The sequence below is a fragment of the Alligator sinensis genome, unplaced genomic scaffold (assembly GCF_000455745.1).
Source record: "Alligator sinensis unplaced genomic scaffold, ASM45574v1 scaffold116_1, whole genome shotgun sequence".
NCBI classification, from domain to species: domain Eukaryota; kingdom Metazoa; phylum Chordata; order Crocodylia; family Alligatoridae; genus Alligator; species Alligator sinensis.
This window is the reverse complement of record NW_005841908.1, coordinates 3238760-3261082: the sequence shown is the minus strand read 5'-3', so window position 1 is coordinate 3261082 and position 22323 is coordinate 3238760. Positions and strand designations below refer to the sequence as shown.

The following is a 22323-nucleotide window of genomic DNA, read 5'->3' as shown; positions in this document are numbered from 1 at the left end:
TGAGCTTTAGTTAAAGCACCCCCACCGCCATTTTGAAGCATGGGACACTGAATACACGTGATGCTGTGGGCACTTTAATTAGAGCCACTCTTGGGAGCCATGCTAATTAAAGCACTCCCCCCTCCCCCCCAGCTCAGAGCACATATAAAGACTCAAAGAGCCTAGAGGAAAACCACAAGAATTATAAGAGGGGAAGAAAAAATGGCCTATAGGGAAAGGAGTAGGGAACTGGGTTTCTTTTCTCTAGGAAAAAAGACTGATGGGGGATATGATAACAGACTTCTGATACTTGGGAAAAGAGGACAGTTATCAATTGTTCTCTGTGTCCACTGAAAGGCAAAAAAGAAATCATGTGTTCATTTGTGGCAAAGATGCAAGAAAGACTTTATAAACATAGGTGTAGGTGAGCAATGGAACAGACTACCTATGGAGCTTTTGAATTTGCTTCACAGGAGATTTTGAACAACTCACTTGAAAAATATTAATCAGGGATGGTTTAGGCACACTTGACTCTGTCTCTGAGCAGCTGGGTACACTAATTTGACCCCTTAAACTCTTTTTATTCCTGTGATTTGCAGCCAAAGTCCTGTCTTAAAATCTTCTGGTGCGCTCCATTCATCTGCACGGTAGCAGTTAAGCAGATATATTTGTAACCTGCCAGTTTACTAAGAAACACTGTAGCTGCTGTACATTGGCTAACAATGGACCAATTATTCCTCGCACCACTCAAACCTGTTAACATATCTTCACAACAACCACAACTCATCTGGCATTTGAAGAAAGAACATTTAATTAATCAAAGTAATTAGATGTTCAAGTGTTCTTTATCTTCAGCAGCAATATTACTGAATACTGGTAGTAGGAAAGGAAGGAAAAAAAATACTGAGAAAATAAAAGATGCGTCAGATCTATCAAAGCAAGAGAGCATTACAGAACAAGAGGGTACTGGGACTCATATGAAGCTGAAGATAAAGTGGCATAATTTACATAATAGAGAAGCTATTTCGGAGTAACATTAAATCAGGAGTACCAATAGGGTGCATGAGAAACACTGGGCACAGCCACACAAGACACTTACTATACAGTAGCCTAGGCAAAACCTGTACTAATACGCTACTGCGCAGTGTTACTAGGCTACTGCACAGTAAGTGCCACTAACAAACCATGCGCTGGTGCTACTGCACAGTAGCATGAGTTACTGCACATTGAGTTATTACTTTGTTATCCAATTACTCAACTTCATGTGCAGTAACTATGGCCCATTAATGAATATGTAGATGTGCCCACTAAGTACGAGATTTACTACCCTTTTATTTTTATCAAGCTGTGAATGGGACTCAAGCTGAAGAAAACCTAGACGGCCCAAGAGTTTCAGAAGTGACCTGTGATTTTGTATGTTTCCATTCTGATGTATCTGATAGGATCGGGGTGCCAACTTCTCCATCCCCATGGGCTGGATGAGTGACACAGGAATGGTCCATGGGCCAGATTGGGTCCACAGACCCTTCTCTGCTTCCTTCTCCCCCCAGCATACTGGATCTGACACCCACTCCAGCCAGTCTGGGTCCCACACTGAGTACGGGGGATGTAGTGCGCATATCTGGCGCTATGTAGCGCAGGGACAGCTAGGCTGCCTCCCGCCCCCTGCCGGATCTTGCGCTGGGTATGGGAAGTCAGCCCAGCTGGACTGACTTCCCATCCCCAGCCTATGGTCAAAACATTTTGACCAGCCTCATTTTGTTTTGAACCTATTGTGATGGCCTTCATTTCATTCCGATTTTGCTGTTTTGACCTTGAAATTAGTCGAAACAGTGTCAGAATGAAACAGCCGGTGAAATTTCGCACAGCCCTAGCACATAGTATTCACAGGCACTTCATGCAGCACAGGTCCTGGATTGGCTGGAGCAGACACCACATGCAGTGTGGATCCCAGAGCTGCCAGGGTAAGTGTGTGTCCCAGAGTGGGGACCACATGGCACAGACCAAAAGGGACTGGCTCTGCTGATAGCACAGCACCCACTCTGGCTGGGGTGGGTACTGCATGTCCCAGGCCCTGCCTGCGGAGCTGGACTGGCACACCCCGTGCCCCACCTGTGTCTGCTTAGAGCTGGGGCATTACTGGGGGCTGGATGTTTGACAGACCTGTGATAGGGGCCTAGTTTTAAGTGCTAAGCAATGGCATCTCCTGTCTCAAAGTTAAGAGTGCCTCAGGTTATACATCAAAAAGCCTGTTGTTTTTGACAAACCCTTTGCCTCCGGGATTGTGAAAATTAGTGTTTGCCTATTATCAGGCTCACTCACCTACCACTTCAGAAAGACGAGGGGAGTCTCAGCACAGCAAGATTCAAGTCATTCGCTAACACCTCAGCCATTATTCTTCCCATTTTCATATTCTTTTCTAACAACGCATTTAGACAAACCATTTTTCTTTACTTCAGATCAAATTTTGCAGTTTTTGAAAAAGAATATTGGAGAAAAAAATATCCCATCTGGCACTGACACCCACAAGATAGACACTTCAAAAAACTTCTTCTCCCCTGAGGAACATTCAAAATAGAGTGAGCCGCTCTCTTTCATGCCTACGCAACCTTAATTCAGCTCCCTTGTGCCTATGCCTTATGACACAGTCTCCAGTAACTTGACTGCATCCTCTTTTTTCCCCACAGGGCTGCTGCCTCATTCTGTATCCAGGATGCATGTGTCATGACCCAAAGGCATGATTTTGTGTGTGCTTCGGCACCAGAAGTATCCCCGACAAGTTGCAGCTTCATTGCACGGGAGAGTTTCCTATTGCAGAGGAAAACCCCGGTGCAGGGATGAGTTTCCCACCTTTCTGCAGCTTCTTTTGCAGAGTGCATTGCTCAAGTTGCAAGAGGAATGCACGGTGCAAAAGAGTTCCTGCCACCGGTATGCAAATTCGTTCCCCGCTATTGGCTAGTTCTAAATTATTCCCACGTGGCGGCTAACAATTGGCCTGTTAGCCGTATAAGAGGCTTGAGCAGTTTCCGCCCAAGCCGAAGAGGACTCCACATCCATCGCGTTGGGACTCTGGATACACGGCAGGGTAATAGAGACCCTGTGTGAGATCCAGAGGAGCTTGGCGACCTGATCCATCGCCCACCTCTTCCCGTCTTCGATCGCAAATTTTATAAGACGTATCTCCGATTTCGATTTTGGTGGCGCGCTCACCCAGAGCATCCGGAGCTCTGCACCGTGGAGCCTAGCAAACTCCACGCGACCGTCCGTGTTGTCCGTGTCTGTAACCGCAACTCAAGCAAGTTCTCCAGCCTACACCACTGCCATCTCGGTGTAAGTAAACAATCTTTAAAACTACCGCTAAGCGTTTGTGCCTAATTCCAGTTCGTCGCTCTCCCTCTCTGATCCAGCGTGCCCGGGCTGCTGGCCACAGCCCGCGTGCAGCACGGAAAAGGGCTCGGGTCGCTCCCGGCCCGCACAGCATGGTGCTCACCTAATGAGTCCTTATTCAAATATTTTGATTTCTTATTATTCAGTTTGTGACTGCAGCCTTCTTTATACTATTCACTAACTCTAACTAATGGCAGAATTATTAATTTTGTACTGGTATATTCTACCACAGGGATATGCAAGTCTATTATCATTTGTGAACTTTTCACAAACCCCCTGCAAACCAGCAAACATAGATGTAGAGAGAGAAAGGTAAAAAGTATTGTATAATGCCAAATATTTTGAAAAATCAAGTCCTAGGTGATTCAAATTGGACACTCAAAACTACCCATTTATTGTGGGTGTCTAAATTGAATCACATAAGGCTTAATTTTTCATAATCTTTAGCATCATATTATACAAATTAGGTGTCAAAGCACAGCTCCCTCTGACTCCAGGCATTAAAGTCAGGTACCCAGAAAAGAAGAAGTATACAATTAGTGGTCACCTGTTAGAGGCTCCCCAGCTTCACATGGGATGTGTTTAGAAGGAGGAGAGAGAGAATCCTATTCTCCAGGACACCATTCAACAGCCAAAGCCTTGAAACCCTCCTTTTGCTTCCTACCCTCCCCTACATCATTTGATACATATCTTCTAGTTTCCATTACAAAAGGAGTCCTATAGACCAGTCTCTTCTACTCCACAGCACTGATTCATCCCCAGAGCACATTCATCCTGTGCATTGAACATGGCATGAATCCCATAATAAAAACAGCAGGTGGTCATACAATTAAAGACTGTATCATAAAACATACACACATTGGAGCTAAATGAATATTAATATCAGCATTGCCTGATGCGAGTGCTTGATTTTACAAGCTTAATTAATATTATTTTAGCATAATTGCATAGTGTCACAAGCTTTAAAAAAAAGCAAATTAAAACAAAATTCCCTCATGTAGATGGGAGCGGGGTATCAGTAAAGCTGGAAGCTTCAGATTTACCACACAACCCTCTGCTGCTTGAGCTCCCAGAGTAACTGGTATCCCTTGAGGTAGGCCAGAGGAACTGGTATCCCTTGAGGTGGGCCAACTCTGGAAGGGGACACTTTGCCAGTGGGTTTCACAGATAACATTTGACAGCAGAAAAATGAGGACATTTGTGAGCCTTGAGCTCCCTTCCAGGCTCTGGACTGGAGCGTCAGTGCCGCCTTCTCATTTCCCCACCCAAGTTTTTTTCTTTGATTTGTTCTTGGAACCATCTGAATCATTTTGGATGAAATTAAAACAAAAACCAAAATATCCAAGTCAGAGGTAGACATCCAGGACAGACTGCTACAGCCTGAATAGATACAAGTTTGTTAAAGCTGTAAGCACGTGAAAACAGGGTCTTAAAATGGAAGTCTTGTGCAACCTTAACGGTACCTGGAGTTACCAGCCTTGCTTGTAATGCTTATTTATACTGATGCTTATATAGTCTCTCAGATTTATCTAAAAACAAGCATTATTCAGAATCGGCAGCTTTATTTTCATTTCAAGGAATAAAAAGTCTTCCATCTTTCCTTTTGTTTTGCCCTGTCTCCTAATGTGAAAGCATTTTCAGAGAATGGAAGTAAGATGAAGATGAATATATATTATTTTTCTCCTCTTATTCATCTCATGCTAACATTGTTTCTTGGTAACATGATCTGTAGCTGTCACCTTTGTTCCTTATGAGGAATTGGTAATCATTTTAGAGTGCCAATATTATTGTCACGATAAAATCAATCCCTGGAATGTAACTAAGTGTGCATTCATGTACTGTAGCACAGGCACGTTCAGCAAAACCACTCCAATTCAACACTGACAAATTGGAGTGGATTCTTAGGACACAGCCCAAGAAATTGTCCACTATCATAATCCTATTTGTTTAGGCCAAAGGACATAGAGCTATAATTGAGTTTGCCTTCACAATTTTCCACTATCACTTCAATTTTTCCTCACCCAGAAAAGGAAGTTAGAAAACAGAGTGCTAGCAAAAAAATATGACAATTTGAAAAGCCCTGTAAGATGCATATATTTTTTAGCTTTTACGCATACATCTCCTGCAGTCAGTACTGAGTACTTAAAAGAGACTGCTTTCTATGCATCAAACTTGGATTTATTTTTTATACATTTGAAACTATTTGTGGCTAGTTTCATGCTTGAGAAGATGGAGAAAGTTAATTAATATGTAATCTGATCAAAAATAAGCCCTATTTACCAAGAGCTAAGTATCTTCCTATTGGCAATATGCTTTTAGGTGCATTTCCCCTGTTTAAAGTCTTAATTTTGCAATCTACTGAGAAATCTGATCCCAAATCAGCAAAGCCCATAAACATGCAGATTACTTTGATTTGAATTAAAACACCTTAATATGTCATTGTCTGCAAGAGCCAGCAGGTGAGCCACTGCACATTTGCTAAATTTTTTAGGGGCCCCACAGGCCAGAGAGAATGGCCTCGCGGGCCGTATTTTGCCCACCCCGACCTATGGAGTCCAGTCTTCAGCAGCAGCTACAGTTTTAGCTGCTGACAGTTCAACTACAAAAGGGTTAAAACTATAGCTTTTGCCTGAGCAGAAAAGGGAAGGTGAGTGAGCTGAAGACTAGGTGGGGTCCCTAATCTCTGTGACCATAATTTTTTTTTCTTCTTTTTACCTTGTAAAAAACAAGGAGCTTGTCTTGTTTGGGGGAATGTGGTATGCAAGACAATATGCTACATTCACAATGCAAAAGAGGAAACTTTCTCTCACATGCATGGATGTTTTTTGCAAGAGCAGAGAAATGTTTCTTTTTATCTTGAAATCTTGGCCTTTATGTTACTAAACATAAATCAGCCCTTCACAAGCAGCAGATGAGATTGTGGTAACAAAAGCTGCAGTGGGCTGGGCTTGGCAAAAGTCACGAATGATGTGCACTTAATCATGAGTGAAAATATTTTGGAGGATCAGAAGGGCATGTTACTAGTAAGACTCTAGGCTCCATCCCCCACAAACCCTTCAGACCCTTGTTAGTATGAATAGGGCTGATTCTCCCAAAACACTTGGATATTTGCATTTTCCTACTCACCACTGCAACATCTTTAACAAAGCCAAGGCATAATTTTTTTCAGTTCCCCAAATACCACTAGATTGCATAAGAAACCTGAACCACAACCTGGATCATTGTCCCTCACAGTAACACTCACAGGGGAAGACAGGGGAGAAAGTGCCTCACAGGCAGACACTTTCCATGAGGAGTTCATCTTTTATTGATTCATTAGACTTCCAGTACAGTAAAAGAATAAACCACAGATCTTGCAGGGGCTGGGAAAAGTCTTTACAGTAATTTATCTGCCAATGCAACAGAGATGTGCTTGGGCAGGAAGTTTCCTTCTTCTCCCAGCCTCCAAACTACATGTTTTAATGACTATGAGCCATGCACGCTGTTGAACTTAATCAAATGGCACCAACCTATTTATACCTGGTAAGGATTTGACCCATGAGCTACATCCTTCAAAAATAACCACACAAACCCAATTTTTTATTTTGGCATCACATTTTGTTAAATGTTAAATGTGACAATGGCATAGGAAAACTAGATCCCTGCCACTGGTGTATAGCAGGTCAAGGGGAGGAGAAAGGGTTGGCAGATGTCAGGGTCAGGGGAAAAAAGAAGATCCTTCTGGAGATCAGTGACACGAACCATTACCTGACTTTCACTCAGTTCTGAGAGTAATAGGAAACATGCTTGATCCCACGGGAGGGAGGAGTAACACCTCAAAATGAGTGAGCAAAGGAGAATGGGGTATTGGTTGTAGCCATGTTGGTCTAAGGACATAGGCAGACAAGGTTCTTTGGGTAAATCTGAATGGCGCATTAGACAGCAAGAGCACTGCACAAGGTGGTGTATACAGATTTGCTAGCTATACTTTATTCTTTGTAAATACATAGCAATGAAAAACTTGTACAAGTTAAAAGCATCTGGAAATGGTTTCACAATATAAATTACAGGACATGAGTGAAACTTTCTTATGCTTATTTAAAAACAACAGTACATTTCTCTCTCTCTCCTTACTGTCAACTGCTGGGAGTTTAATGCAGAATGAGGCATCTTTGAGTAGCAATGCAGCAATGATAACTAGCTGATTACCCCAGCATGAGCACTTGGGAAACAATTTGCATGCAATAGCAAAGTAGTTTCTGGAGGCTTCTGTGTTGTCCTGCTCAGAAACATACTCCCTGTGGTTTAGACCTTGAGGTGCTAAAATCCTGGCTGTCACAATCAGACCTGATTCTAAACAAAACACCAGCAAGGATATAGTGTGCGTTTTTCTCGCATTCATCACTGTGCAACAAAAATGTTCAGTCATCATGGGCCACCTTGCTGAAAAAGTTCCTCTTCTGTTCTTGGTGTTATTAACACTATTTGTCCTGCAATTTTAAAGCTATACATCTGTGTGTGCAGTTCCCAAGAAGCACCATCTAAGGCATCTAAGTAGAAAGAAGACAGACAGCCCACCAGCCTCTTATCTGAGATCAAATGTACCAAGGGAAGAAAACTCAAAGGTAAATTCAAAAGCTAAGTTGCATAATTTATTAGATACCACATGACCACAATGATGTATAAGCTTCAGGGGAGTGTATGCTCAGGGGCAACCAACATGGGTTCATTAGAGACAGGTCCTGTCAGACCAACCTGGTGGCCTTCTATGACCAGGTCACAAAATCCTTGGATGCAGGTGTCGCAGTGGACATAGTCTTTCTGGACTTTAGGAAGGCCTTCCACACTGTCTCTCACCCCATTCTCGTTAAAAAATTAGGAGATTGTGGTGTCGATGCCTACACAGTCAGATGGGTCGCCAATTGGCTGGAGGGCCATATCCAGAGAGTGGTGGTGGATGGGTCATTTTCAACCTGGAGGGCTGTGGGGTCCCCCAGGGCTTGGTCTTCGGGCCCTCACTGTTCAACATCTTCATCAGCGACTTGGATGAGGGGTTGAAAAGCACCCTGTTCAAATTTGCAGATGACACTAAGATGTGGGGAGAAGTGGGCATGCTAGAAGGGAGGGACAGGCTGCAATTGGATCTGGACAGGTTACAGGGGTGGGCGGATGAGAATAAGATGGGATTCAATACTGATGAGTACAAGGTACTGCACCTAGGGAGGAAGAACCAGCAGCACACCTACAGGCTGGGGAACTCCCTTCTTGTCAGAACAGAGGCAGAAAAGGATCTTGGAGTCATTATAGACTCCAAAATGAACATGGGCTGACGGTGTGGGGATGCAGTCAGGAAAGCTAACCGCACCTTGTTGTGCATCCACAGATGCATCACGAGCAGGTCCAAGGAGGTGATCCTTCCCCTCTATGCGACACTGGTCAGGCCACAGTTGGAGTACTGCGTCCAGTTCTGGGCGCCGCACTTCAGGAAGGATGTGGCCAGCATCAAGAGGGTCCAGAGGAGGGCCACTCACATGATCAGGGGTCAGCAGGGCAGGCCCTACGAGGAGAGGCTACAAGACCTGAACCTGTTCAGCCTCCACAAGAGAAGGCTGAGAGGGGATCTGGTGGCCATCTATAAACTGGCTAAGGGGGACCAGCAGGCAATGGGAGAGTCCCTGTTCCCCTAAGCACTACCGGGGGTAACAAGGAATAACGGCCATAAGTTGACGGAGAGTAGATTCAGACTAGACATCAGGAGGCACTACTTCACAGTCAGGGCAGCTAGGATCTGGAACCAACTTCCAAGGGAACTGATGCTCACTCCTACCCTGGGGGTCTATCCAACCTATGACCTCTCTGATGATTCCCAAGAGGGATGCTAACTTGGGTGACAGATTTGTGATACAGATACTCACTGGGTGCAGCTACACATTCATTAATGTGCTTTTCCTAATGTGCATTAAATTTAGTACCTCTAATGTAAGGCACTAAATAAATGTGCATTAGGCTGCCCTACTGCACAGTACCAAAAGTGCATGCTTTTTAGTAACTCTTAAAGCACAGTAGCCTATTTTTACTGTGCATTAACATATTAGCATTTGTTTGCCATGATGCTTTAAGGTGCAGTAAATACATTAAAGCACATTGCTAGATGCACCCATTGACTTGGAAATGAACTATTACTGAATACACTGCAGAGGTCAATAAGGCAATCCACCATTTTAGGGTATCATCATTCTATCACTGTTATACTGGACTGGATTCAAGCCAGCAACCAAAGATGAATGGTCTCAGTAGCAATTGTATGTTCACCCCAAAATATTTTTAAGAATAAGTTTTGATGTATATAGACCGTGGTTGCAATGCTATGGTCCTGGCTCAACAGTAGGCATCACACACTTACAAAGTCTCACAGGTAAAAGGCTACAACTAAGGCTAACAGAGTACATTATCCATGGATAACACATTACACATGCAGTGAGGGCCAGATTCTATTTCGCCCTAATTAAATCTCTGGGGAAAAAAATTAAGTACATCTGTCTTTGTAACACACCTTCCTTAAGACAGAGTCACAGAAAAGTGAAAAGAGATGCATGGGCAACTGGTATCTCCTGAGTCAGGAGGAGCACTTCCCCCCCCCGCCCAGCAGCCATTCAGCAACCTGGGGAGAGTTCCCCCCACAGCTGATCGTGCCAACCTGGAATGGCCAGGAAACTTCTTCTGGTGCTCCCACTCCCTGGCTGGCACTCTCAGGGGGGCACCAGCGCTCCCACCTGCACCCCCCACCTGTTGCCTAAGCAGGGAACACTGGGTGTCAGGGGCACACCAGTGCTCTCAGGGAGTGCACGTGCACTCCTGTGCACCCCCTATGCATTGCCACTGAGGAGATGGACCCAAATCACCTTTTGCATTGATGGTTTTTCAGGGTGGAATAGGATCATGCTTAGGCACTATTCTATGGAACAGAATCCAGCCCAGAGGGTACTGTGTTGCCAACCAGTTGAAAGACAATTGGACAAAAGTTGTCTACCCCCTGAGGGGGGTTACTGTCTTTATTTCATTTGGAAGCTGCATGTATATTTTCTGCCAGTCTGCTTTAAAGATGTCAGAGGTAAGGAATTTTGCAGGTGATAATTTGTATTGGACCAACTGCATGGCTGGGATAAAGTTAGACAAGCTTTCGAATGGAAAGCATTCTGCATCAGCCTGGGCTATTCAGCCTGGAAATGTGCAGGTTCAGGGGTGATCTGGTGGCCATCTATAAGTTTATTAGGGGTGCTCATCAGGATCTGGGGGAACGTCTGTTCACCAGAGCACCCCAAGGGATGACAAGATCGAACGGTCACAAACTCCACTGTGACCAGTTCAGGCTGGACATAAGAAAGAATTTCTTCACTGTCTGAGCCCCCAAGGTTTGGAATAGACTGCCGCCGGAGGCGGTTCAAGCACCCACTTTGAACGCCTTCAAGACACATTTAGATGTTTATCTTGCTGGGATCCTATGATCCCTGCTGACTTCCTGCCCCTGGGGCAGGGGGCTGGACTCAATGAGCCTCCAAGGTCCCTTCCAACCCTTAATGTCTATGAATTCAGGTCAGGGGAGGGAAGCATGCACAGCAATGATGACAAACTGGGGGAGCTGTGAAATTGGATGGGGAGAGAAATTCCTATAGGGTAGCAAACACACAATTAACTGGGACATCAAAACCTATCAGAAGGGAGATGGGTCATTATCACCTGTAATGTGAAGGAAGAATTTCAGGAATCAGGTAGACTGTAGAGTACCATAAAGTTCATACCAGTGTTCAGTCCTTGCTGCTTAGTGTTCAGCCAGCTTATGAAATTTTGTCCCAAACTCATCTTTTATTAGGTAGATTTCCCTTGAGCTCGAGGTCAGAAAGGGAGCAGTTCGTCTGTGAGAATTGTACTCCTACTGATATTTGTATTTCTGTCCTTTATACTTCTTCTGTAAGAGTTCATTCTGGCTGGATGTGGTTGTGCATACTCTTTCTGGTGGAAGTGCATTGCCTCCTGTGAGTCAGAGTTACCTGCTCAAAGGGGCCTTTTACAATGTACTTTTTTCTGTGCCCTGTAGTAAATCTTCAGTTTTTGGTGAATCCTGATACTTCCCCCACAACCACTCATATTGTTACCTCATTTAACTCACAGCAACAATAGGTTCAACTGAAGAGATGTCTGTCTTCCCCAGTTGGCTATTAGAGATTGAGGGAAGCCCGTGGGAGACCTGAAACTTCTTGCAGTTGCTGTTTTCTGGCCAGGCTACTTTATAGGAGGGAACCATGGATGGATGCTTGTGCTCTTTTGGCCCAGGGGGTTTTTGACACATGTTGAGCAAAGACTTCAGTTCCAACCTGAAATTGTCATTGAGCCAGCAGTAAATGAAGGGGTTGTAACAGGTGCTGCTCATTGCAAACCAGTGAAAAGCAAAGTATAAGGCATTGTTGGTGCGAATAGTCTGGCTGGAAAGGAGGACGACATAGCAATTTAATGGGAACCAGCAAACAGCGAAGAGGACAACTACCAACATCAACATCTTAATGGTCTTTTTATTCTTTCTACGAAGGGCAAAATACTGTTCTGTAGTCACATCCCCTATAGCATTGCGCAGCCAAAGCTTCTTGGCCACTGTTAGGTAGGCAGCAGAGATGATCAAAAGGGGCAGAACATAGAGCAAGATGAAGGTTGTTAGGTCCAGATACTTCCAGAAGAGATCAGCTGGTTCAGGGAAATCTGGGAGACACAGGCAGCGGATAACTTCTTCACTGTAAATAAGAGGATCAATGACAATGAATTAACTAGCCTGGTATCAGATAAGAGAGAAATTAGAAAGGGAGAGGACATGTGACAGAACACTGTTGGGCAGATCCTCAAGTGGTGCATATTGATGTGGTCCAACAGCATTATGCCAGTTTGCACCAGTTGAGGATGTGGCCCATGGAGTAGCCTAGAAGTGAAGAAAGAATAATTTCTCATAGTCATTTATGATATTATGGTGCACTTATAAAATGCTTTTTTTATGCAGCTGGTAGTTGTGCAAAGCCCTTATAAACATCTCTCTGCCTTCCATCAATTCATCTGTAATAAAAATGTACCTCTTATAAAAATGTTACTGTTAAAACACTTCACAAGCATAATCCTCAGCACAAATCTCTGAGCATATATATGGTAGGTATTAACATCCTTATTTTACAGAAGAGGAAATGGAGACAGAGAGACTGAATCACTTGTCCAAAGACAGAGAGAGAGATACAAAGCAGAGCAGGAGTTAAATCGGTACCCATGAGTTTCTGGTTCCCAGCGGTAGTTTGAATCAATGGAGACTCTGGCTGGTGTCAAGGCCAATTTTTACCAAATGAGGAGCTGTGCCTCTGTCTTGCTAATCATAAGAAGAATAAAACTAAGTAATAGAATACAAATACAATAAGAACTGGAAGGCAACCATAGTGTAAACTGCAAATTATAGGTCAAGTCTCTAGGTCAATTACAGATCAGTGTAGCCTCTGCCCTTCAATGATCTACCAACTTATCATTTCTATGCATCTGGTTTTGCAGACTGCAAGTAGGGATCATCCTTACCTGTATTCAAAAGTGAATAATTTTTGGTAGATAGCATGCGGGAGGGAGAAACAGGTGGCCATGATCCAGATAACTGAGATGTAGACAACGCCTTTTGCAGTGGAAATGCGAGGTTTCAATGGGTACATGATAACCTGTGGGAAATATACAGTAACTTCTGAAAATTGCACCTTCTCTCCCGGCTTTAATTACTGCAGTAAACATGCACATTGACTGGCCAGGTGCTGCGTGGCCAGTGACTATACACAGCTCCAACTGACTTCAAGTGACAGAAGCTGAAATTAATGATATAAGCTGAACTATTTTCACTGAGGAAAATGAGTAAAGTAAGCAAGGGTGCTTCCAGGGGTTTGCAACTTTAGGGCAATGCACCGACTTCAGAGGTGCTCTATGCAGGCATAATCTCCGCAGCTGTGCATCCGTTTGCAGGTTGGATCTAATTAAACAGGATAAATAATGGGGAGATGCACAAAACTTTCACATTCATTCTTCCTGTATAAGCAAGACAGAGAATTGTGGGGGACAATACATTTGGAGTTGGTTCAAAAATTTTCCAACAGAAAATGCATTTTTTACAAAATTACATTTTTGACAAAGTTTCACTATTTTTGCTGCAAATTTCAATTTTCCATTGGGAAAGCCTTTAAGAAAATCCCTCCTTCATCTGGCAGGTCCCTGGGCTTCTGACCATCTCTACTGTCCCATCTAACTTCCACTATATTGTATTTACTACCCCTTTTGCTATATCTGAGAGCTAGTTAAGAAAAAAAAACACATCATCACACTGGCATTTCATTACATACCTGGCACTATGTTCATTGAGATCTGAGGTATAAAGAGGATGCAATTTAGCCATTGCTTTAAAGCAAGCATTTCCAGTTCATCAAGACTTAAGAGCAGTCTCACCTGGTGCCTGTCCACTGCAATTGCTGTGAGGGTTAGGGCAGAGACGTGCAGAGAGCAGTACTGTGCAAACCTACTGACGTGACACATTTGTTTCCCGAAGATCCAGGTACTGTTCACAAAACGAGCCTAGGAATAATCCCACGATGGAACACAGTCAGCTTTTGAGGCACCTGTCACATGCATTATTGCTACCTCCTTCCCCAAAGGATGGAATTTGCAGGCTACAAATTGTTTAACACAGCGATTCTTAACCTTTTCAGACTCAAGCCACCCCTTCAGAAAGTGTCAGTTCTTTGTTTTGGGGCATTTTTTGATTATGGAACAATATTAAAGCAATTCTTTGGTCACAGAAAACTCAGAACACAGTAGCTCAGAATATTTTTGACACTATGGATTCCTATTTGAAATCTCTGGGTTTATGTTGTGAATCACATGTGGGCATTTGTACCCACTGGTACTTTTAAAAGGATCTTATGGCACCCTGGTTGAAAAATCACTAGTTTAACACAATCCTATTTGTTTTATCTACTCTTTCTTCTTTAAATGATTTGCTGATTACTGAAACCTGCAACAGGGCATTAAACAGATTGGAGCTATCAGGAGCTGATCTGGCAGTCCAACTGTTCTGATGCTACTTACTGATCCAGCAACTGCATCAGATCAGTATGGTGAAGTGACTTCTGGTGTTTTTATTTTGCTTCCTTCAGAATATTTCCCTTGTACCTAAAGAACTGTCAGTAAGTCATTTCCTCCTTTGCAGCTGTTTGTGCTGGGTACAAAGATCACCAAGCATCCCTTAGCTGGTACAAAGCTAGTATATCTTTTCACCAAATCATGTAGAAGGATATGATCATTGACCATTGTTAAAAGGGAGAATTATACTGTGTTGTATATTTATTTATGTATTAGACTGCAATGGATTATTGTACTGCAGACTCTTCAAGGAAGAAACAGTAACTAGATGCTGTTAAACAGCACTGTTATTGTTGCTTATATTGTGCTGACAATGTCTTTTGCCTTAAGCCCATGCATCTTTTTATTATTAACATCAGATTTTCAAATCAATCATATAAAATCAGAGAAAACATTAAATTTACCAAAGACTAATTAAATTGACTGCAAAGATCACTAACAAGCATTTCTACAGAACATTCATGCATGCACTGGAAGTGGACAGACAGACTAGGAAAAACTTAACTGCCAACAATAGGATGAGTAAAAAAGGTTGTTTAATGGACAAGAATTCTTTGAGCATCACTGAAAGCTCATATTGCATCTTTAATAATGGTACCTTTTGTCATCACCTAGAAAGCAGATTCACATACTAAGCCATTTCTGTAATTCTCTTACCAAAGTTCACATTTTAAAGGAAAGGTAGAGGGAAGAGACCTTTGCTGCTTTGTCTTACCAAAGTAAAGGGAGTATTAAGAAGCGTGATCATTATGTCTGCCATGGCCAGATTTACAATGAACAGGCTGGTGGCAGATTGCATCCTCTTGTTCTTGACCACGACGTGACACACCAGGAGGTTCCCAAAGAGCGAGAACACAATGATGAAGGAGTATGCCGCAACCAGCAGGGCTTTCACTGTCAGATTCTGGGACTCTGCTCCATATCTGCTCCTGCCCACAAAGTGCTGCCACTCAGCAAGGGTGTAGTTATCCCAGGAAAAGAAACTCGAGATGTTGGGGATTCCAAGAGTTCCTTCAAAACTTCCATTGATGGGTGATGTACCTGGTTTTTCAAAGGCATTAACTAAAGATGGGAGAGAGAGCCAGATGTAATGAGAAACCATGTCTGATAAGCTGCAGCGTTGTTCAGGTTTAGAAATAACTCATCTACAGTACTGCACTGCGAGCCCATCGATGGGAGATTTGAAGATCAATAGTTTGCTTTCTTTAGCGCAAGCAATCTTCAGGTCTCAAAATAGAACGTGGTAATTATTGTAGATGAAGCAAGCACACACAGCCCCAGCACACTGCTGCCCTTCACTTGGGATATACTGTTCTCTCTCTGCTTGTCAGTACTTTTATATCTTAGGCAAGCTCCCATCACATGAAAGCTGCTACCAGAATCTCTGCCCATTGGATTGCATATTAGTTCTACTCTGACGTGGTTGCTTTGTGCAGGAACACACTCCCCCTGGGCTTTGCTCCATGCTCCTACATTTGTAAGATAACTCCATCTGTGTTCAGAGAGACAGACACATCTATCTATCCACTGAGTCATAAGCACCTGACCTCCAGTCTGACTTGCATAAGTAGCTGCTGCTTTTATGCAAATTCTGTGCAGTTCAAAAATGTACACTGTGCCTGCCATATTCCAGGAGAGATTACAATTCAGAGATATAATTTTAAAATGTGTTATAGACTAGATTCAGCTAGTTTACAGCATTGCAACATATACTGTATCCAATAGTAACAGGGTCTAGAGACTGATAAAACAGAGAGAATAACAACATTAAGTCAATTTACTCAATTCATAGGTTTTTATCTTTGTGAACCAAAATGTTATGGGGCTTTTATAAAACTGCTCAAGCCTACACATTAAAAGGTCATTTTTTATTATCGCTTCCAAAGCTTTCTCTCACATACATGGAAGCCAGGCTTCCTATTGGAAACTCTTTTTCCTCGTGGTCAAAAGAATAAAAACTGGATTTTGTATATTTGAGGTTTTATGTGCACACGGTGTGTTATTTACACATATTCAGGTGTTGAATATTCAGAAAGAGTATATCTAATTTCATGTATCACAGGACAAGAGTAGGTATATGCCTGCATGTAGGTATATGCACACGCACGCACAAACACACACACAGCTTTAGAGACCAACACTTCCTAGAGTTAGATTCTGCCTAATAGTCTGCAGACCTGACTCTCTCCTTGGAAGGATTACTGCTGTACAGGCAGTCCTCAACTTACAACGTTTTGAGTTACTACGTTTCACACTTACGTTTATAAATTGACACCGTTTCAACTTTATGACATCAGTTTCGACTTACAATGCTTGATCCGATGCGACGCTATGCCAGCTAACAAGTTCTCTGCATGCTCATCTACCTGGAGCACATCTGTGCGAACTTCCTTGGACACTTTAAGAAAGAAGACAAAACTCCAGGAAAACCTGCAGTCAAGACTCCTGAGAAGACTCCAGCCAAGAACCCTTCAAAAAGTCCAGCAAAGTCACCTCAAAGAAGTCCTTCCAAATCAATATGATTGCTATTTACAATATAAATACATTTATGTAGCTATACTACTCATCTATAATTGATCAAATACAAAATTCTGGGATATTTTTGGTGAAAATAGGGTATCGGGCTGTGGTTCAGGAACCAATCCCCCATTTATAACATTGTTTCTTATGAGAAAATTGGTTATGAGTTACAACATTTCGACTCAAAAGACGGAGTTTTCAGGAACCAGTTGTGTCATAAATCCGAGGACTGCCTGTGTTTTTTCTACTAGAGCAGTCTCTGCCAAGTCACAGTATTAATGGAAAACACTAGTGATAGTGTTCATATTGAGTGGTGTCCAAGAGCTTCTATCAAGTTTGGATTCTCAATTTGCTTGGCCTTAATTCAAAGGCTTAGTAAACTCTTTAGCACTTATTACGTAAATAATTAACCTCCAAGGTGCAAACCATATTTCCACAAAGCAGTAGGCATTTGTATGGCAGGGCATCTGGTCTGCTTCCTATGGTCTCCAAAGCAATTTAACATGCTGGAAACCACTTACCTAGACAACGTTAAACCCTCCACAGAGCTTATTTGCGTGCTGCTTTTTTCCTGCAAACTTTTCCATATGAACTCTTTTCACAGTAAGCAACGTCAAAGGAAGCTTTCCAATGAGCAGGGTATAAGCTGGCAAGAGTGCTGCAACTGTTCACCATCTGGGCGGCAAAGAACAATCTAGCTGTAGCCGATTCAGAATTCTCTGGTCCGTGAAAAATGTCTAAGTATGTTGCCAAGCAGGATGCTCCCCTGACTTGGCAATAGCAGGAATACACCAAGAGTTTGACAGTTCGATTTAATGAGGACCAGGGGAACAAGAGCTAAAATGGGGTGGCAAAAACCTGGTTCAGTTTTGCCTGGGACTGGACAGAACACTTGGCATTTGCATTTCTATGCAGCTCAGTGTACACTGACAGTGCAGGGGGAAGAGAACAGTCCCATGCATTAGGAAGATCAGAGGGTGGGGAGTTAAACTGGACAGTTCCACATTGAATGCATAACTTTGTCTTCATATTCTCTACAAAACTTCTAGCCCTAAGCCCAGATTGTTTCTGTCTCAATAGTTTCAACAGACAGACAGAGACAGCCCTCCCTTCTGCCAACCATCCCCAGGAATCTTCCAGCTCTCTATATTCCCCTTAACATGCACACTGGTCTCACTCTTACCCTCCACCCCACTTCTACTTTCCCCTTCCAACCCACTCTCTCATTTAGTATTTGTTTTGACCATAGATGCCATCTTCCTAGCTTTGGCAGCTGGGGAACTGTTCATTAAATCAAAAGTATCAAACCAGATCAAGTCTCTCACAAATCTCCTGCAGTGTTTGAAGCCGGCTATTTCCCTAACCCAATTGTTCTTTAATTTCCCCTCCTGCCTTGGTATCAATCACTCTGGCATTTTTCCAAGCAGCTGATAAAGCCATTTTCGTTTCTTATGATCCGTCTTTCAGAAAACTCTGCTCCCAGTATTGTCTGCCTTGCCAGTCAAATTTCCTGAAAAAGATGATTCAGCCTGTTAATTGCATCACAGGAATAAGGCAAACAAGGGCTTGGGTGAATCTAATATCTTTTATTAGACCAACTTAAATAGTTGGAAAAAAAATTTCTTAGCAAGCTTTCAGGTTTTAAAAACCCTTCATCAGGCTGAGGAAGCCTCTGCAGTTGGTGTGTGCCATTCGGGAAGAGTTGCCATTCACTGTGCCATCAGTGAATATAAATATCGCTAGAATCTCTTTGGGTTTTTATTAACTTTTTAAAGGAAAACATTTTGGCAATAAGAACACAAAGCATATGTGTGACAGAAGATGCCCTGAGTAATGCTGAATACATCACTGAGCAGTTTCTGAGAAGGCCTTGTCTTTATTACTAGGCCAAAACAGACTACACCGTCAGTCAGCATTTTTATATAAAAGTATGTATATCTAGAACTGTTAAGAAAAACTGTTAATTTTTTTAAATATTAGGCAGGTTTATCTTTACTTCCTGTGGCATTACCAGGTAATAACTTTGTGTTCCCTAGTGAAACTTGAGAAGGGTAATATGTTCTTGTAGCACACACATACCCACTATGAATTACAACTAGGTAAGGAAACCTTATTTAAAAAATGATGATGAAGAGAGGCACTGGAAAGCATTTGATCCCATATAGAAACAGGCAAACCACCTAAAAGATGCAGTGTTAGTTCCCTGATGACCTGGGGCATGCCTGGACTGTAAGAAAAAAAGGAGCTCCATTCAACCATGCTTTTTTGATGACATTTTTTGCTTAAATAAATCAGGAATCTATTTATTTTCAGTAGGAAATTTTATTTGGCTAGCAAGATATATAAAATGTACATTCTTCTGATCTAATGCAAATAATTAGCAGCACCATACAGCTGACATCCACTGTTTACATAACATTGTAAATGGCTTTTTGTGAAAGAAACATTTTAACTTACATCTGGTAAACATTATTAATAATTAGACTGAATGTAGGTTAGAAAGCTTTTAGCATCTAGCTCCCCACAAAAGTCTGTGTTTGCTGCTATAAACTTCTCTGCTAGCCCTATCTGACAGGCAAGACTGCTGCACAAGGACAGCCATTTGCGAATGGGAAGAAGAATCAGACCATCAGCTCATTTCCTCATTCCCCAAAATGACTCGGAGGGCTCAACAGTCCAGAAATCTGGTGGTGGAAGAGTGGTAGCAGCATTAATTGCCACTCCCCTGCTCCCAAATTTCCAGAACTGGGGGATTTCTGCGAGCCAGATAACATGACCACGTACCAGTGCGGGGCTGAATCAGAGCAGCAAGTAGTGCAGGGCCACACTGACCCCATGCAGGATCTATCCAACAGACCAGATCTGGTAGGCAGGCAACTAGACTGACCCTGCACCACTGATCCAGACCATGGGGCCAAAAGGGTAAGCACTACTGCCCCCAAGGAACAGATTGCTTTGTAAATGCTACAAGTCTTGTGGGCTACATTCAGTATTTGATGATTTCCACAAAGTACTCCAGATCTTAAAAGTTTACTTGGTTTCATAGCTGCAGGATCAAATGCAGACTCATGATGGCAGAGCCAAGGCAACACAGCTGCAAAGCTCTACCTCACTTCAGGAACTGTCCAAGCTTCTGTATTTCCCCTGATAATTACTGTATGTAGTAGAGTGCTTCCTGACATCCCACTGGGGGGGCAGATAAGTCAGTCAATCAGGGGCGACTAATGGACCACACAGCCCAATGAAAACCATGAAGGCTTTGCACATTATCAGTGCTAAACCACTGAAGGCTATACTAGCAGTATCTCAGATATTTCAATGTGATAGGCCATTTGGAAAGAAGTAAAAAATTATCAGAAGTGACCTTACAGTGGCTTCATACTGTGATCATGTTATTCTAGTCTAGAATTTGTCCCACTGGAAGAGAGCTCTGCTGAAAACTGTGAGGTTTCATTGGGAATACTGAAAAAAAAAGATGTAGGAAAAAATTTCAGCTAGAAAAGGTAAGTACATTTTGCCCAGTATTGTCTTAATGCCTGAGTCTTTATGCAAGCAAAACTCATGTTGACTTCTCCGAGAATCTCATTTAAACAGCTAGCCTACATATTTCATTCGAGTGATAGAAGTAGCCAGCCCAAGTCAACTTAAAGCCTCTGGCATTTTCTAGAACTGCACAGCAAAAAAAAGCATTTCTATATTTTGTGACATTTTGCAATAGATATAGTGTAGCTTCTCACAGAAAGCTAAAAATATGTCTAAGTCTGGCAGCAATACTTTTAACGCTACAAGTAGCATTTCGGGTCCTCAGGCCTCTCTACTCTTAAAGCAAAAAAGCGAAAGCAATTCCCATTATGCCTGCAAAACTTTGCATATTGCTCTTAGTCAGTGGTGCTCAACCTTTTAAAGCAGTGGCCCATGTGCTTGTGATCCAACTACATCATAGGCCATCATTCCTCTCCAGCAGGGGAGGGAGGTGGCTGTCTGTGTCAGAGGAAGAGGAATGAAAGAGTAAACTACACCTGTCCTAGGGAAGAGGGGAAGGTAAAAGCAGGAAGAGCTGCGGAGATCAGCAGAACAGTGTAGGGCAGCAAAGGGGATGTGCCAGGCCAAGCTGCTTGCCATTGATCCCCCGTGCTGTAGGCTAGATCCAATCACTTTGGGGTTGGATCTGGCCTGTGGGTCAAACATAGGTCAAGCACCATTGCTCTAATTTATTCCTCTATAAAATTCAAAAAAGATTAATACATTTTGTGGAAGGCAGAATTCTTTTATATACATTCCAGAGATGCAAACAAACCTTAAGAAGTTTTACAAAGTAAACATTTTGAAATACTCTAGGGATTCTCTCTCAAAAAGTAGTTTTTACTGTTAGACGCATCTAATAATGCAACACCTAAATCACATTGCATTCACAGTATCACTAAGAACTACTATTTCATACAAGGAGTGAAACATTAAGGCAAAAAATAACTTATGGTAAAATGCTATATAAAACATTGCATATGTATTTCCTATTTCTTCACAATTTTTGCAATATTCTTTTATTTAATGAAACCAGAATCATCTTCTATTTCTTCTTGATACAGTGGTATTTTTGAAGGGGTCATATTCATCCTGTAATTTAAGAAGGTAAATAGTTGGGTTTTTTTTTTAAATACTAAAAAGTGCTGAATAAAATCAAATATTACGAGATCAATTTAGAACACTGGTAGGTCATTTTATTTAATCTTTTTCCAGTAGGTAGGTTTAATTATTTTATTTTCTTAGTTCTTATTCATCACTTTGAGTATAAATGCAATTCATGGACAAACTGTAAATACAATGACATTTCAAATAAAGCAGTAATCAGGCTAGAGTTAACTGGACTGGAATAATTATTCCAAAATCAAATCAGTTCTTATTTCCAAATTAGCTCAAGGCAGGAGGTACACATAAATATATTTTTGGGGCATCCCGGAACTAAATTATGGCATACTCTTATTTGCTTGTATACTAATCATCACAATTAACTATGTTCTGTGATACTGCAATAGCATCAGCTACTTAGAAACTGAGACGATGTACCGCAATTTAAACCCTAACATAGACAAGTACTCTGCAAAAAGCACTGAATGAATCTACGTTGCAGTAAATGTACATGTGGAAACAAGACCGTTTCTTTTTGGATGTGGGTTGCCAAATATTAACTTGCATGGTTATGAACTTCAGTTATGGCTTTTTGTGGTTCCTAAGAGCTAAAAAAGTTAAACTGAAAAATTAGTT

General features: G+C 42.2%; 2 protein-coding genes across 3 annotated transcripts in view; both read right to left on the bottom strand.

The window, feature by feature from the left end:
* Positions 1–11440: 11440 nt before the first annotated feature.
* GPR83 (G protein-coupled receptor 83) lies at positions 11441–15801 on the bottom strand. Of its 2 annotated transcripts, XM_006018629.2 has the most exons (4): positions 15257–15801; positions 13849–13974; positions 12943–13076; positions 11441–12128 (listed from the first exon to the last, which is right to left on the bottom strand). In XM_006018629.2, exons 1-4 carry the CDS (start codon positions 15641–15643, stop codon positions 11504–11506), a joined length of 1272 nt encoding a protein of 423 aa, XP_006018691.1. In that variant the 5' UTR covers positions 15644–15801; the 3' UTR covers positions 11441–11503. The 2 variants fall into 2 exon arrangements, with proteins under 2 accessions (XP_006018691.1, XP_025053682.1); XM_025197897.1 differs by lacking the exon at positions 13849–13974.
* A 3575-nt stretch (positions 15802–19376) lies between these two features.
* Positions 19377–22323, bottom strand: part of MRE11 (MRE11 homolog, double strand break repair nuclease) — a gene marked incomplete at its 5' end in the record, with an annotated part of 36957 nt that continues 34010 nt past the window's right edge. Inside the window, one exon of the mRNA XM_006018648.3 lies at positions 19377–21675. Within this exon, the coding sequence (XP_006018710.1) occupies positions 21622–21675 (54 nt within the window). The remainder of the gene's footprint in view (positions 21676–22323) is intronic.

What these genes read in the sequence shown, in the direction of transcription:
- GPR83 (XM_006018629.2), bottom strand. Translation starts at nt 15,643, where the DNA reads ATGGTTTCTCATTACATCTGGCTCTCTCTCCCATCTTTAGTTAATGCC. An exon ending in TTAATACTCCCTTTACTTTG is followed by an intron (nt 13,975 to 15,256) that starts GTAAGACAAAGC and finishes GATTATTCCTAG; the next exon opens with GCTCGTTTTGTGAACAGTAC. An exon ending in TTGCAGTGGACAGGCACCAG is followed by an intron (nt 13,077 to 13,848) that starts GTGAGACTGCTC and finishes TATTTCCCACAG; the next exon opens with GTTATCATGTACCCATTGAA.